The 15,151-nt window shown below is 46.2% G+C and overlaps 1 protein-coding gene across 1 annotated transcript in view; it reads left to right on the plus strand.

The window, feature by feature from the left end:
* FDFT1 (farnesyl-diphosphate farnesyltransferase 1) overlaps positions 1–15,151 on the plus strand; it is a gene marked incomplete at its 5' end in the record, with an annotated part of 46,280 nt that overhangs the window by 7,175 nt on the left and 23,954 nt on the right. The window contains one exon of the mRNA XM_079705715.1: positions 6,180–6,338. Within this exon, the coding sequence (XP_079561841.1) occupies positions 6,240–6,338 (99 nt within the window). The remainder of the gene's footprint in view (positions 1–6,179; positions 6,339–15,151) is intronic.

Genomic DNA, 15,151 nt, shown 5'->3' on the forward strand with positions numbered 1-15,151 from the left:
GCAGTTGCTGAGAAAAGCGGCGACAGGACTAGAAACAGCCGTGGGTGTGGAAAGAAGACGAGATGGCAGGGTCACCATGGGGATGGGCTCCTACGCGTCAGCTGGCTGGATGTGAAAACGAGGGAGGGAGGGAGGGGGCTGAGAGCTGGAGGAGGCTGCCCCCACCTCGCCATTGAGACAGAGAGTCACGGGAGCTGAGCAGGTTCTGTGCGGAGACAGACCCTGTGTGCTGAGCTTGAGGCACCTGCACCTAAGTGGGGGGACAACACAGCCAGGAAATGGGTCTGGCTACCCGCAAGTGCAGGCTTGCAGGTATGGATTTGGGAGCTTTCCTCAGAGCTGAGGGTCGGTTCGAGAAGGTTAACAAGGCGATCGTGCGGCATGAGAAGGATGGAGATCACAGGGAAACCTTTAGAAGGTCTTTTGTTCAAGGGGCAAGAGGAGACAAGCCAATGGAAGATCAGATAAAACAGGAGGAAGGAACTTCGGGGGCAGCCAGTGGTGCACACGTCGGAGAAGAGGCCTTCGAGTTTGACGGTTGGTCGAATTTGAGGTCATGACCTCAATTTGGTCGAATTTGAGGTCATGACCTCCAAGAGCCACTTGTGCAGAGTGGCAGGTGGTCTGCAGGGGCTGAGGACTGGGTGGGAGCCCAGGGGGCAGTGAGTGTGCTCCGCTCTTCAAGAAGGTTGTCCTTGAGGGACTTCGCTGGTGGTCCAGTGGTTAAAACGACGAGCTCCCAATGCAGGGGGCCCAGGTTCAATCCCTGGTCAGGGAACTAGATCCCACATGCATGCTGCAGCTAAGAGCCCACATGCTGCAACAACAACAAAAAAAAAGATCCAGCGTGCTGCAACTAAGACCTGGCACAGCCAAATAAATAAATTTTTTTTTTTTTTTTTTTTTTTTTTGCGGTACGCGGGCCTCTCACTGCTGTGGCCTCTCCCGTTGCGGAGCACAGGGTCTGGACGCACAGGCTCAGCGGCCATGGCTCACGGGCCCAGCCTCTCCGCAGCATGTGGGATCCTCCCGGACCGGGGCACGAACCTGTGTCCCCTGCATCGGCAGGCGGACTCTCAACCACTGCGCCACCAGGGAAGCCCAATAAATATTTTTTTTAAAAAAAGGTTGTCCTTGAAAGAAATGAGAAAGGGGGTCAGGGAGGGAGAGTGAAGAAAGGATGGATGTGATGTGAGGATTTGTGTGTGATCAGGTGAGGGGAAAACCAGGAGGGAGGGAGACACCAGCGCCAGCACTTAGAGATGCCTGGGCTCCGGTGGGGAAAGAAAAGTAGACCCAGAGAAAACCAGCTGGCACAGAGTAGGAGTGGGGAGGTTTGTAACAGCTACGGGGAAGTTAGAGCCGCTTAGGGCTCAAGGGAAGGTTATAGAGCCACGCTAGAGACCAGAGTAGTCACTCCATTTCCCAACTTTGTACAGCAGTCTCCCGTAGCTTAGGGTCAAAAACAAAGAGGGATGCTGGATGAACCCACAGTTGAAGGTCATCAGGGTATGAACGGTAGAAGTCCAAGAGGGCAAAGGAGAGTCCTTATTTTATTAAGTTGTTTAAAATTATTTTAAAAAATACATCAAAAGATTCAAGCCATACAAAAGATTACAGAGCAAGACATGGAAGAATAATCCTCAGTCTTCTCTGTCCTCTTGGGAGCTGACATCATTTCTCTGACTTCAGTCTGTATTGGGGGAAAATGGTAGCACCTAGCAGTTGAGTTGTAAAGGCTGGTGGCCGCACCATGAGTTCTGCATCGGAGCTGCATAGCCTGGGTTCCGCGGGGAAGCGGAAACGTGGACTGCCAGCAGAAAGCACAGCTACTGCAGCCCTCTGCGAGGTTAGCATTCATCCTGGCAGGAGGCTCTCGGTGGAAAGTCTCAAGTTAGTTCTGCAAAGGGGAAAGGCAGGGATAGCAGAGGTGGACTGAATGAGGGCTAAGAGAAGAGGATGGTGGTACAGAACCTACAGGCTGGCGAGGTGAACAGGGGAATGACTCCTGTGGCCTGCGTTCCTGTTGGACGTAAGGAAAGGCAGTTGAGGGATGGGGTACAGAGTCAGCGAGTCCCGGTTTCACTTAGAAGAGAGAGAGGTGAGGCATTTGGACTCAGATTCCAGGGTAAAGAGTTGCTTATGAGCTGGAGTTTCATGATAACTGACGTAAAAAACTCGCAATTTTGTGTGAGGTTTCAGTGGCCTTAGCCATCTAATAAATATTTTTTAAATGCCTCCTAAATGCTAGTTCTGGAAATACAGTGATAAACAAGACAAGAAAACTTCTGTAGTAGTAGGAGGAGGCAGGCTTGTTACAACAGAGTGTTAGAAGCATTTTAGTAGGTTATTGTAAAGTGCTTTTTGTTGGGGGGCGGGGGGTTGGATAAGTGACTGCCGTCTGTGTTCTAAAAGTTCCAGTACAGTCCCTATTTCAAGCCCTGATCTTTAATAAGAAGTAATGGAGACTTCTTAAGTGGCAAGTACTGTGCCAGGTGCCCTGTTCAGACACGGTCCCTGACCTTGAGGGGTTCAAGGTGAGGTGAAGAGTCAGGCAAGGGATAATTAGCATACAGAAAGTTCAGGATGAGAGTGACCACTGAACATCATTGAAGTACTGAGGTTTCTGGAAATAAAGACCACCAAAATAAGAATAAGCAAGTGAGGCCCTTTATTCAGAGCTTGCTATAGCAAGGGCATCAGCCCCCATCACTTGCGTGTGGCAGAAACTCAGAGGCAGGCAGGGAGTGGGAAAACTTTATCGTCAAAAAAAAAAAAAAAAAAAAATGAACTCATCGTTGTGCTCTGATGGGAGGAGGTTGGCAAGGGGATGCTGGAAGCAGACTAACTCGAAGTGGGCTGTCTTACGTGATTGGTTTGGGGAACATATGTGGCTTTCTGTGGTTGGTCGTGAGTTGGAAGTGGAGGCAAAGAATACAGAAGTAATTGATCAAGTCCTGACCATTCCAGGCCAGTTGGTGCGGAGGCTGTGGGACAGAACTGTGATACTGTATATGGTCTGGTCACTGTCCGTTTGTCCATTCCCACAGTCTCTGGCTGGGCACCTGGACCCGACTCCGGAGCTGGAGGGGGCTCCAGCTGTGCCTAGTAAACAGCAGCACCGCGCCAGATGCTTCTGTCTCTCCCTCTTTGGGATGGAACCTCATCTACTTTGTCTCTGTGCTTTCCAGTGTCTGCCATGTTGTCGGTGCTCAGTGGGTATTTGTTAAATCTGAAGAACAGATAAAGGAGAGACCAGGGAGCTTCAGAAAAGGGTTCCTGAAGCAGGGGAGTCCACCTGCGCTGTAATGAAGACGTGGCAGGTAGCTTGGTGAGGATGGAGGAAGGGCATTCAGGGCAGGTGAATTACTTGAGTCCTGGGGTATGGACTACTGTGGCCTGTGTGGGAAGTGCTGCCAGGGCTGGATCAGGGTTTGAGAGTCGTCCAGTGACTGAATAGGAGGCTGAAATCCAAAGGGAATGTAGGTGACAAATGATGGGAGGATTTTTATTCTATGCCAGAATTCTCAGATTTTATCTGGAACGGCATTTCCTTTGTGCAATTTAAAATTGAAAGAAGGGAATGTTTTTTACAGGGTCCTTTTAACAGGCAGGGGAGTGCTAAAACTCTTAGCTTTATGTCTTCTGGCCAAAAGCAGTATGCAAGTAGAGATACAAAGTTATAACTTGACAGAGTTTTAAAAAGGACCAAACAGGGCTTCCCTGGTGGCGCAGTGGTTGAGAGTCCGCCTGCCGATGCAGGGGACACGGGTTCGTGCCCCGGTCTGGGAAGATATCACATGCCGCGGAGCGGCTAGGCCCGTGAGCCATGGCCGCTGAGCCTGCGTGTCCGGAGCCTGTGCTCCGCAACGGGAGAGGCCACAACAGTGAGAGGCCCGCGTACCGCAAAAAAAAATAAAAATAAAAATAAAAAAATAAAATAAAAATTAAAAAGGACCAAACATCAGATACAACGAAAAGAAATTGTAGGTAAATGAGTCAGTTCTCAGTGAAGCTCCCTTCAGTCTGTTTTTCTGTGTTGCCAGACTGGACTCATGGAACCAAAGTCTAGAAGCCCACAGGGCCTCACCTTAAGCTAATTAAAATCATAATACCTTATAAAATAAAATAAAATTGAAAGATTGAGATTACTCAAGCTGTTACATGGGAATGGATGGAGAGAGAGAGATGGGAAACTGACCTGTAACAGTTTGAGAGAGAAGGTGGGGCTTGAACCTCGATGGAGCAGAGAGGAGAGATTAAGAGGAGAGATGTTTGTTTCTTGGATTCCAGAGAACTGTTGAATGACTTACAAAGGGCAGGTGTAGGGAGAGAAAGGAGGAGTTAGGGATGACATTTGGATTTTATAATTAGGCAACTGGGAGGCTGTTAGTGCCATTCACAGGAGAAGCAGTCTCAATGGGAGAGAGATTCCAGTTGGGGCAATGTTAAGTTTGCAATGCTGAGGGGACATCAAAGAGTTGCATTGTTCTGGAGGCTTGGAGGTATGTGAGCAAACAAAGGTCTGTCGTCATTGAACTTATATTCTAGCAAGGAGAAACAGACACTAAACATCGTAAGTAAACTGTGTATTTTATATCAGAACGTGATCAGTACTGAGATAGGAACGTGATCAGTACTGAGATAGGCTGGGACCTGAGACCCTTTACTGTGGTGGCTTGCACCTGGACAAATGAGCAACAGAATACAAAGAAACTATAAGGGACTAAAAATAACTGCCTGCGTGGGCAGTTGGGGCAAATTATGAACAATAAGATACAAAAAGACCCAAACCCAACTCACTTCTGAGGTGCCAGGAACAAAAGCGGGCACTACATAATCCCTGCACACAGCGCCACCAAAGGGGTGCGCAGACCACCTAAGCCCCCCCTCTGGCCCCGCCCGCCACCCACTGATCTGCCTCTACCTTCCCCCCATTTAACGGACACAAGCTCTCCCCCCTTCAGAGAGTGAGCAAGGGAACCTGTTACTTGTCTTCACTCCCTGGAGTCCCAGTAACGCCTTGCCTGAATTCCTGATCTGGCTTCATCAATTTCTATTGACTAAAGAGTCCAAAGACCTTAGTCAGTAACAATAGGACGGGAAAAACTAGAGCAGGCCGGGGCGTCAGCAGTGCTGAGGGCGGGGCAAGCTGTAGTATAAAACAGTGTGATGGGGGTGGGCCTAAATGAGGTGAGGGTTCAGCAAAGACTTGAAGGAGGTGATCGAGTTAGCCCATTGCATATCAGGGGGAAAAAATATTGCCGGAAGAAGGAAGTGTAGACAAGTCCTGGGGCCAAGGAAGGAGGGATTGAAAATGCAGGTGAGAGACGTAATGGGGATGGAGGGCTACTCGTGCAGAGCTTTTAGACCCTCGTGGGGACTTTGGCTTTTACCGAGTGAAATGGACAGATATTGCAGGGTTTTTAGGCAGTGATCTGAGCTGCCTTAATTTTTTAAAGGATCACTGATTGCGGTGTTAAAATAGATTTGGGGGTTGGGGTAGCACGTATTTTTGCAGGGCTTGTGAGAGCTCTAGGATCGAGATAAAAATTTCCACATCACCCTTTGATAGGCCGTAGAAACGCTTCAGATCCTTTTTTGGGACTAAATTTACATGCTCGGAAGCCTCAGGCTGATTGCACCCATTCGAGGCGCGGCTGTGAGCCGAGCGCGTCCCGGAAGAGCTAATCTGCCTGGCAGAACAAACACGTGGAGGGCTTAGCGGGCTCTGGCCCGCTGAGCTCTCAGCGAAAGCAGGGCCGGAGCGAGCCTCCCACGCACTGAGCTCCGCCTCGGGGGGCTTCTCAAAGTCTGGGTTCACTCCTCCAGCCCCGCACTGGGAAAGCAGAGGAAAGCAAAGGCCCGCCCCCATTAAGAGCACCAATCCCGCTCGCCTGCCTCTTTCTCCCCCTCCAATTAGCTTCTAGGATGTGGTCCTCACGCCAGACACATCCCGCCGCCGATTGGCCGGCATCTTGCTGGTGCGAGCGGCCCTGGCCAATCAGCGCTCGCCAGTCCACCCCGCGAGCCCGCGGGCAGAGGCGCGAGAGACTGAGGCCAGTTGAAGTTGGTGGGGAGGTGGGCGTGGCGCCGCCGCGCTGGGCTAGCCTCCGCCGCGCTGGGCCCGCCTCCGCTCCGCCCCGCCCTCCGACTAATCCTCCTTTGGTTGCGGGTAGGGGCCAGCCCGAGGTATCCGCGAGGTGAGCTCCGAGGTCCGACGGTTCGCCGCCGCCAGCATGGAGTTCGTGAAGTGCTTGGGGCACCCCGAGGAGTTCTACAACCTGCTACGCTTCCAGATGGGGGGCCGGCAGAAGGTGATACCCAAGATGGACCAGGTGGGCCGAGCATGCCTGCATCCCGGCGGACCAGGGAGGCTGCGCGCGACTGCCGGCTTCTGGGCCTGGCCGGCAGGCCCAGAATCGAGGGCCAGGGTTGCGGCCAGCGGGTGCCAAACGCCTCGGGCTCCCTCCTTCCCTCGGGGGAGCAGACCCCTGACCCCTGTCAGGCGGCCCCACCCTCCCAGCCTGGTTCCCCTCTCCTTAATCAGATGTCGGGCCCGGCTGCCCTTGGTCTCCTAGGCATCCGCCCCCATCCCCAAGTTGTCTTGCTGCCTAAAATGTTTCTGTTCGTTCACGACACTGGTTTTCAAGTAGTTTTGCTTCATATTGCGTTCTGTCCCTGAGATTGATGTTTTTCTGGGTTCTGATATGTGGGTTACAAAACTGAGATGGCATGGTAGATTAAGTGGAAGAGGACGTGTGAAAGAATTTTGTGAACATAATGAACTATGCAAATGTTGTCACGAATACCTTTTCTGGAATGAAACCTTACTCATCCTTCCAGTTTTCAGTTACACCACCTCCATAAGCTTCTCCCCCTTTCCTGCAGTCTGATCAATCCCTTCTTCCTCAGTGCTCCCTGAGGTTTTTAGAATACTTGTCTACTCTTGCAAGTTCTTATTAATTTTCTCTATATCTGTCGATTAGCTACCCTGTTGGCTGCTTGAAGGCCAGTCTTGGTTTTATTTCTATTTCATCTTCCTCATTCCTGTACCCTTTGTTAAATGAATGCTTACAAAGGTATTTATTCCAACAAGAAAATCACTAAGTGATGATTGAATGAATAGACACGTTCACCTGAATTAGCGGGGTTATATCAAAAGTTCTAAATTCTTTTCCCCAATGGAAGTAACACAAATACCGTCCTGTGTTTATACTTTTAGTTGTTGTCCTTTATTAAAACACTTTAGTTTCCCATCAGAAAGAAAAGTTTTGCCTTTGTCTTATAACTCAGAATCCTTCTCATCCTTCGAGGTCTGGCTTCTGTGAATGCCACCTCTGTTGACCATTCAGCAGATATTTATTAAACATCTGTTCCGCTTTAGGCTTTATACTGGGTGCAGAAGGGCAGGATGACATATATAAACAAATAAGACACCCAAAGAGCTCATTGTCTTGTCAGGTCGATAAAACGTTGTAAAATTGTTCATAGAGAGCTTAGGAAGTCACCATAACGAGATGCCCTTTAATGTTACCTGTGACCCTCCCTCGACCATTTTCTCTAGCACTGTTTTACCTTATATCAGTCCCATAGTCTTGCATTGTGGTTATTTGTCTATGGGTTTTATGTTCCCAGAGTACCTTTCAGATTTAAGATTCTATGTTTGATTCTGGACTTTAAGCTATTTGAAAACAGGAGTCTTGTTTGATGTACCTTTAGTGAATTAATGAACAAAAGGTGGATGCAATGCCCTCAAGATACCTCTACGTTTTTAAACAAGAGAAACTTAAGTAACTGTGGCAGAATATAGTAAATGCCATAAGGAAATTCACAGAAGGGAAAAATCACCTCTGGCTGGGATAGGGGATTAATCTTTTGAGGGATGCCTAAAGGAAATACAGCCTTAAATTTCTTCTGTGCCTTGATCAATAGATGTTTGTTTAATTAGGAGATTCTGGCTAAGAGTTCTTACTTGGCCCTTTCCTGAAATTATTTGCAGATATTTATGTTACTGTATATTTGTGTGTTTTGGGGGGGGGGGAAGAATTCTGTTCACTATTATCAGATGCTTCCAGGGATCTGTGACCCAAAACAGAAAAATAGTCACTGCTTTACAATCCAGGATATACAGTTTCCTGAACACCTCCTGTGACAGGTAATTCACTACCTCTGGAGACTGCCCATCTCCAGACAGTTCTGGTTTTTAGGAGGTGTTATCTTACAGTGAGGGAGGGAGCCTGATTCCTCCAGCTCCATTTTTCTTTCTCAAGATTGCTTTGGCTATTCAGGGTCCTTTGTGTTTCCATACAAATTGTAAAATTTTTTGTTCTAGTTCTGTGAAAAATGCCATTGGTATTTGATAGGGATTGCATTGAATCTGTCGATTGCTTTGTGTAGTATAGTCATTTTCACAATATTGAGTCTTCCAATCCAAGAACATGGTATATCTCTTCATCTGTTTATGTCATCTTTGATTTCTTTCATCAGTGTTCTACAGTTTTCTGAGGACAGGTCTTTTGCCTCCTAGGTTTGTTCCTAGGTATTTTATTCTTTTTGTTGCAGTGGTAAATGGGATTGTTTCCTTAATTTCTCTTTCTGACCTTTCGTTGTTAGTGTATAGGAATGGAAGAGATTTCTGTGTATTAATTTTGTATTCTGCAAATTTACCAGATTCATTGATTAGCTCTAGTAGTTTTCTGGTTGCATCTTTAGGATTTTCTCTGGATAGTATCATGTCATCTGCAAAGTGACAGTTTTACTTCTTTTCCAATTTGTATTCCTTTTATTTCTTTTTCTTCTTTGATTGCCATGGCTAGAACTTCCAAAACTATGTTGAATAATAGTGGCAAGAGTGGACACATTTGGCTTGTTCCTGATCTTAGAGGAATTGCTTTCAGTTTTTCACCATTATGAATGGTGTTTGCTGTGGGTTTGTCATATATGGCCTTTATTATGTTGAGGAAGGTTCCCTCTGTGCCCACTTTCTAGAGAGTTTTTATCGTAAATGGGTATTGAATTTTGTTGAAAGCTTTTTCTACATCTATTGAGATGATCATATGGTTTTTATTCTTTAATTTATTAATATGGTGTATCACATTAATTGTTTGTGTATATTGAAGAATCCTTGCATCCCTGGAATAAATCCCACTTGATATGGTGTATGATCCTTTTAATCTGTTGTTGGATTCTGTTTGCTAGTATTTTGTTGAGGATTTTTGCATCTATTTTCATCAGTGATACTGACCTGTAATTTTCTTCTTTTGTGATATCTTTGTCTGGTTTTGGTATCAGGGTGATGGTAGCCTCATAGAATGAGTTTGGGAGGGTTCCACCCTCTGCAATTTTTTGGAAGAGTTTGAGAAGGATAGGTGTTAGCTCTTCTCTAAATGTTCGATAGAATTCACCTGTGAAGCCATCTGGTCCTGGACTTTTGTTTGCTGGAAGATTTTTAATCACAGTTTCAATTTCATTACTTGTGATTGGTCTGTTCATATTTTCTATTTCTTCTTGGTTCAGTCTTGAAAGGTTGTACTTTTCTCAGAATTTGTCCATTTCATCCAGGTTGTCCAGTTTATTGGCATATAGTTGCTTGTAGTAGTCTCTTATGAGCCTTTGTATTTTTGTGATGTCACTTGTAAATTCTCCTTTTTCATTTCTAATTATTCTGATTTGAGTCTTCTCCCTTTTTTTCTTGATAAGTCTGGCTAAAGGTTTATCAATTTCGTTTATCTTCTCAAAGAACCAGCTTTTAGTTTTATTGATCTTTGCTATTGTTTTCTTTGTTTCTATTTCATTTATTTCTGCTCTGATCTTTATGATTTCTTTCCTTCTACTAACTTTGGGTTTTGTTTGCTCTTTCTCTAGCTGCTTTAGGTGTAAGGTTAGGTTGTTTATTTGAGATTTTTCTTGTTTCTTGAGGTAGGATTGTGTTGCTATAAACTTCCCTCTTAGAACTGCTTTTCCTGCATCCCATAGGTTTTGGGTTGTCGTGTTTTCATTGTCATTTGTTTCTAGGTATTTTTTTATTTCCTCTTTAATTTCTTCAGTGATCTCTTATTTATTTAGTAGCGTATTGTTTAGCCTCCATGTGTTTGTATTTTTTACAATTTTTTTCCTGTAATTGATTTCTAATCTCATGGTGTTGTGGTTTGAAAAGATACTTGATATGATTTCAATTTTCTTAAATTTACCAAGGCTTGATTTGTGACCCAAGATGTGATCTATCCTGGAGAATGTTCTGTGAGTACTTGAGAGGAAAGTGTATCCTGCCACTTTAATTATATAAATATCAATTAAGTCTGTTTGGTTCATTGACTTTTTTAGGCAGTCTCACCATGCTGTGGACTTAGAACCATGGTCAGCCCAGACCCCTTCAAGGTCTGTTCTTCCATCTTGATGTCCTCCTGAAAGACTTTTTAAACCTAGATCTTTACCTTTTAGGTAAAGGGTGTCATAATAATGGCTAACATTTATTGTGCTCTTACTGTGTGCCCAGCGCCTCCTAACGTGTATTATTTAAACCTTCCAGTAACCCTGTGAGGAAGCTACTATTATTTTTCCTGTTTTTATAGATGAAAAAACAGGCACAGAGAGGTTAGTTATTGCCTGAGGTCCCACAGCTGTTCACTTGTGGAGACTGCCTTTGACCCTGGCAGTCTGAGTCCAGAGCTCACTCTCTTGACCCCATCATGCTGCTGGTCATTAAGGTGATGGGCCAGAGAGTCACATTAAGCAGAGGGTTGTCCAGGTTCAGCTAAAAGCTGAACACGCTTTGTGTGATGGACACAGACTGGAAACTGTGTATCCTCAGTCGGTTCCCAGCCTGATGGAGAGCAGGTGTACAAAAGATACCTAGGGGGCTTCCCTGGTGGCGCAGTGGTTAGGAGTCCACCTGCCGATGCAGGGGACACGGGTTCGTGCCCCGGTCCGGGAGGATCCCACATACCGCGGAGCGGCTGGGCCCGTGAGCCGTGGCCGCTGAGCCTGCGCATCTGGAACCTGTGCTCCGCAACGGGAGAGGCCACAACAGTGAGAGGCCCGTGTACTGCAAAAAAAAAAAAAAAAAAAAAGATACCTAGGAGGTGCCAAGTCATCTTAAGTACATTGAGATTTCAGGAAGTTTTAGTGAAGTCGAACTGTTTTACAGTGAAAAGTTTTTAGAAAACACAGAAGTGCTTTGCAAAGTGTAGGGCCTTGAAAAGAGGTATTAGATTTAGATTAGTGGGGGAGGATCCTCTGTGGGGAAAGCCAGTGTGAGCCAAGTCATGTAGGTGGGACTAAGCACAGTGTGTGTGGCTGGAGTTGAGTGCAAAGCGCAGTGGGTACATGTGGGAGTGCAGGAGCTGAGCTGTATTCCGTGAAGCAGGCAGTGGTCAAATGCACCTGTGGCGCTATGGAAGCAGTATTTTTGGAACAGTAGTTTGACAGGTGAATGGAATCAGGAGATTAAACTGTGAGAATAATCAAGTTAATAACGATAATAGTAATATTAATAGACAGCATTTATTGAGTTCTGTGTTCCAGGCACTGGCGAAGCTCTTGAAGTCTGTTATCTCCATGTTATCAGTTAGCTTTCGTTGGGTACCCACCCCAAAACGGAGTGGCTTAATTCTGGAGACCGGATGCACAACAGTGCGACTTCACACTCCTGAAGTGCACGCTCACAAGTGGTCAGGATGGTCAATTTCATGTTATGTATATTTTACCACGGTTAAAAAACCAAACTCAGTGACTTAAAATAACAACTGTTAATTAGTTCACTGTTCTCTTGGAGAGCTGGGGAGTTCTGGTCTGGGCCAACTTGAGTCATTTCTACTGGGTTTGCTCAGCTGGCTGGTTGGCATGTGGCTGGACCGTCTGATGAGCAGGCTGTAGGCTGGAGCATTGAGGGGAGGCTGGGCCCTGTGTGTCTCATCCTGCGGACTAGCCTGGGAACTCTCCGCTGTTGATTGAGTCATGCAAACCCCAGTGTGCACGCACTCTTCCGCTTTCTGCTTGACGCACAGTTGCTACTGTCTTCTTGGCCAAAAAAAGTCACACGGGGAGCCCGGATGCGAAGAGGTGGAGATAGACTCCACCTCCTGATGGGAAGAGCCACAAACTTTACGGCCATTTTGTAACTTACCATACTTAGTCGATCTTGACAACAACGCTAAAGAGATAAGTGCTATTATTACTGCCATTTTACAGGTTAGGAAACTGTGGGTGGCATAAAGGAGTTGAATTTGGAAGCTCTCGAGTGGTGGCTCCATGATGCCATCCCTGGCCTGTCTGAAGACCTTCATGCTTCCACTCTGGAGGCCACCCAGAATAAAGAGCACAGGCTTTGACTGGCCCCAGAGAGCTGATCACATTCCAGTGCTGTCACTTGTGCACCAGACACATCACGGGCACACAGCAATTTCTGGCTTCTATCTGCCCTTCCCAATTCTGTTGTGCATTTCCTCCCTCCCTCCCTCCCTCCCTCCCTCCTTCCTATCCTTCCGATATTCATTTAACAAACATCTGGCCACTGGTTGCACGCTCGATATTGTTCTAGGTGCTGGGATAAAACAGTGAACCAGGGCCTCCCTGGTGGCACAGTGGTTGAGAGTCCGCCTGCCGATGCAGGGGACACGGGTTTGTGCCCAGGTCTGGGAGGATCCCACATGCCGCGGAGCGGCTGGGCCCGTGAGCCATGGCCGCTGAGCCTGCGCGTCCGGAGCCTGTGCTCCGCAACGGGAGAGGCCACAACAGTGAGAGGCCCGCGTACCGCAAAAAAACAAACAAACAAACAAAAAAACCCCAAAAAACAGTGAACCAAATAGGTGAAGACCTTGCTTTTGCGAATCATACATTCTAATAGAAGAGAGAGAGAAGGAAAAAAAAAAAGCAAATATACAATATTTCAGGCGGAGAGAAGTACTACAAAGAAAAATGATAGCAGGGCAAGGGAGCTGAGCGTCTGAAGTCAGGGGACACAATTTATAGGGTTGTGATTTGGGTCCAGAGACTTCTCTGTGTCACATTTCCTTCTCTATGAAATAAGACTTGGAAAAAATGGTAGCATTGGATACCTCTAGAGAGGCGAATGGGTGGCCACAGTAAGGGGTGGGGGTAAGATATTCACAGTATAATCTTCTTAATTTTTTAAAAAGTGAGACCTGGACTATTCCCTCTCCTAGCTTTAAGATTTGATGAGCAATGCAGTACAGTATTATTTTGTTAGTTGTAGTTTTCCTGAGCCGTTTTTAACCCCCATGAACTATTTTTTAAAAATAGCTGAGTATACCTCTAGTTAGAGGAAACAGGAAAAACCATTTTCCTTCATTTAACATTATCTTCGTTTCTCTCTTAGGTAACAAAGAAGCTGGGGGAAAAATTACACTTAGCAGACATGGAGGGCTGAGATCATTTCAGTCACAGAAGGATTTGGCTGTAGGAGTTCAGGGTTCCCTAAATTGACTTATCCTGAATTTTTAGGAGCATATCAGTAAATCTGGCATCATACTACCACCTGCAAGTTGTGTGACATCACTAAGAGAGCACATCATGGAAAAACTCCGTGTTTTGTAATCATGCAGTTCTGGCTTCTATCAAGTCAAAATCCTGTTACTTAGACTAATGTCTATGAAGTTTAATCCTGACTCTATTCCTTTTGGTGACTTAACCTCTAGCAACAGGTTCTTCCTCCGTAAAATAGAGACAGTGGATCACGATCTGTCAATCACAATTTCCCACCTCCGAAATGGTCTGAAAACAAAGAGGTTTTTAATAAGTCTGGCTCAAGGTCCCTTGGCAGTACAATGTGCTCTGATATGTAATAAAGTGACCCCACTTAGTATAACTATTCACATGTTTTGCTGAAGAAGTGTTGATAATCAGTTACAGGGAGCCATTCCACCATGACAGGCTGTATGTGTATTTCATTGCCTGTCTTCTAAAACACTACAGATTCTGAATTCTGCTACACATCTGCCCATGAAGACCTTGGGTGGATTGCAGGTCTGTATCATATCATCTTTAAAAGGTTGCGTAATGTTTGTATTGTGCTTGGCATGTAGTAGCTGCCCAGTAAGTGGCAGGTATTACTCTTGCTGTTACGTAACTTCATTTCTCAAGTTTGTGGGGTCTTCCCTCCCTTCTGAGGGAGCCTATGTTACTTAATCTGAATGGAAGGCCGTGGGGAGGGCTGGTTGCCGTCCACTTGTGGAACTGTCTTCCAGGTGGAGCCCCAGTCGTGGGAGGACAGTCCTGTACTTCTCACCACTGCACACTCTTCCTCTCAATGCCCTTTATCCCTGTTTTCTCTCACTGGAGAGTTCTTGTGAGCACGCTCATCTCAGACAGCAAAGAAAAACATCAGGAGGCTCTAGGGACAGGCCACAGTAGCTTTAGCTTTTTATTTAAAAGATTTTTTTTCCGTTAGCTCATGGGAAGCAAGCAGTGGAAATGTTTTTAACAGTGGTGTTTTCCATAGTGTGTTTCATAGTTAAATCTCCCTGTATCTTCTTGGCAATTTGAGGAAATTATTGTTACAGAATGAGGTATTGACACAAATAGGTGCCAGGAAAAAAGAATGATGGGGTAAGGAGATGCGAAGTGATTTCGTGACCTCGCTCCAGTGGTTAAGAACCCGCCTGCCAATGCAGGGGATATGGGTTCGAGCCCTGGTCCGGGAAGATCCCACATGCCACGGAGCAGCTAAGCCCGTGCGCCACAACTACTGAGGCTGTGCTCTGGACCCTGTGAGCGACAGCTACTGAGTCCACGTGCCACAACTACTGAAGCCCATGTGCCTAGAGCCCGTGCTCTGCAACAAGAGAAGCCCCCGCAATAAGAAGCCCGTGCACCGCAACGAAGAGTAGCCCCCACTCACCGCAACTAGAGAAAGCCCGCGAGCAGCAACGAAGAGCCAACGCGGCCAAAAATAAAATAAATTTATATTAAAAAAAAAAGACAAGGATGACTGCTTTAAAAAAAAAAAAGAGTGGAGAAGGTGTGTTGGAAAGGAGGGGGCGTCCTTCAAGATTGTTGCTTTTCAGAACGAGTGCGATGAACCTTTTTTTTAAATATATAAATTTATTTATTTATATTTATTTTTGGCTGCGTTGGGTCTTCGTTGCTTCGCGCGGGCTTTCTCCAGTTGCAGCGAGCAGGGGCTACTCTT

This window comes from Hyperoodon ampullatus, assembly GCF_949752795.1.
Source record: "Hyperoodon ampullatus genome assembly, chromosome: 6".
Lineage (NCBI taxonomy): Eukaryota > Metazoa > Chordata > Mammalia > Artiodactyla > Ziphiidae > Hyperoodon > Hyperoodon ampullatus.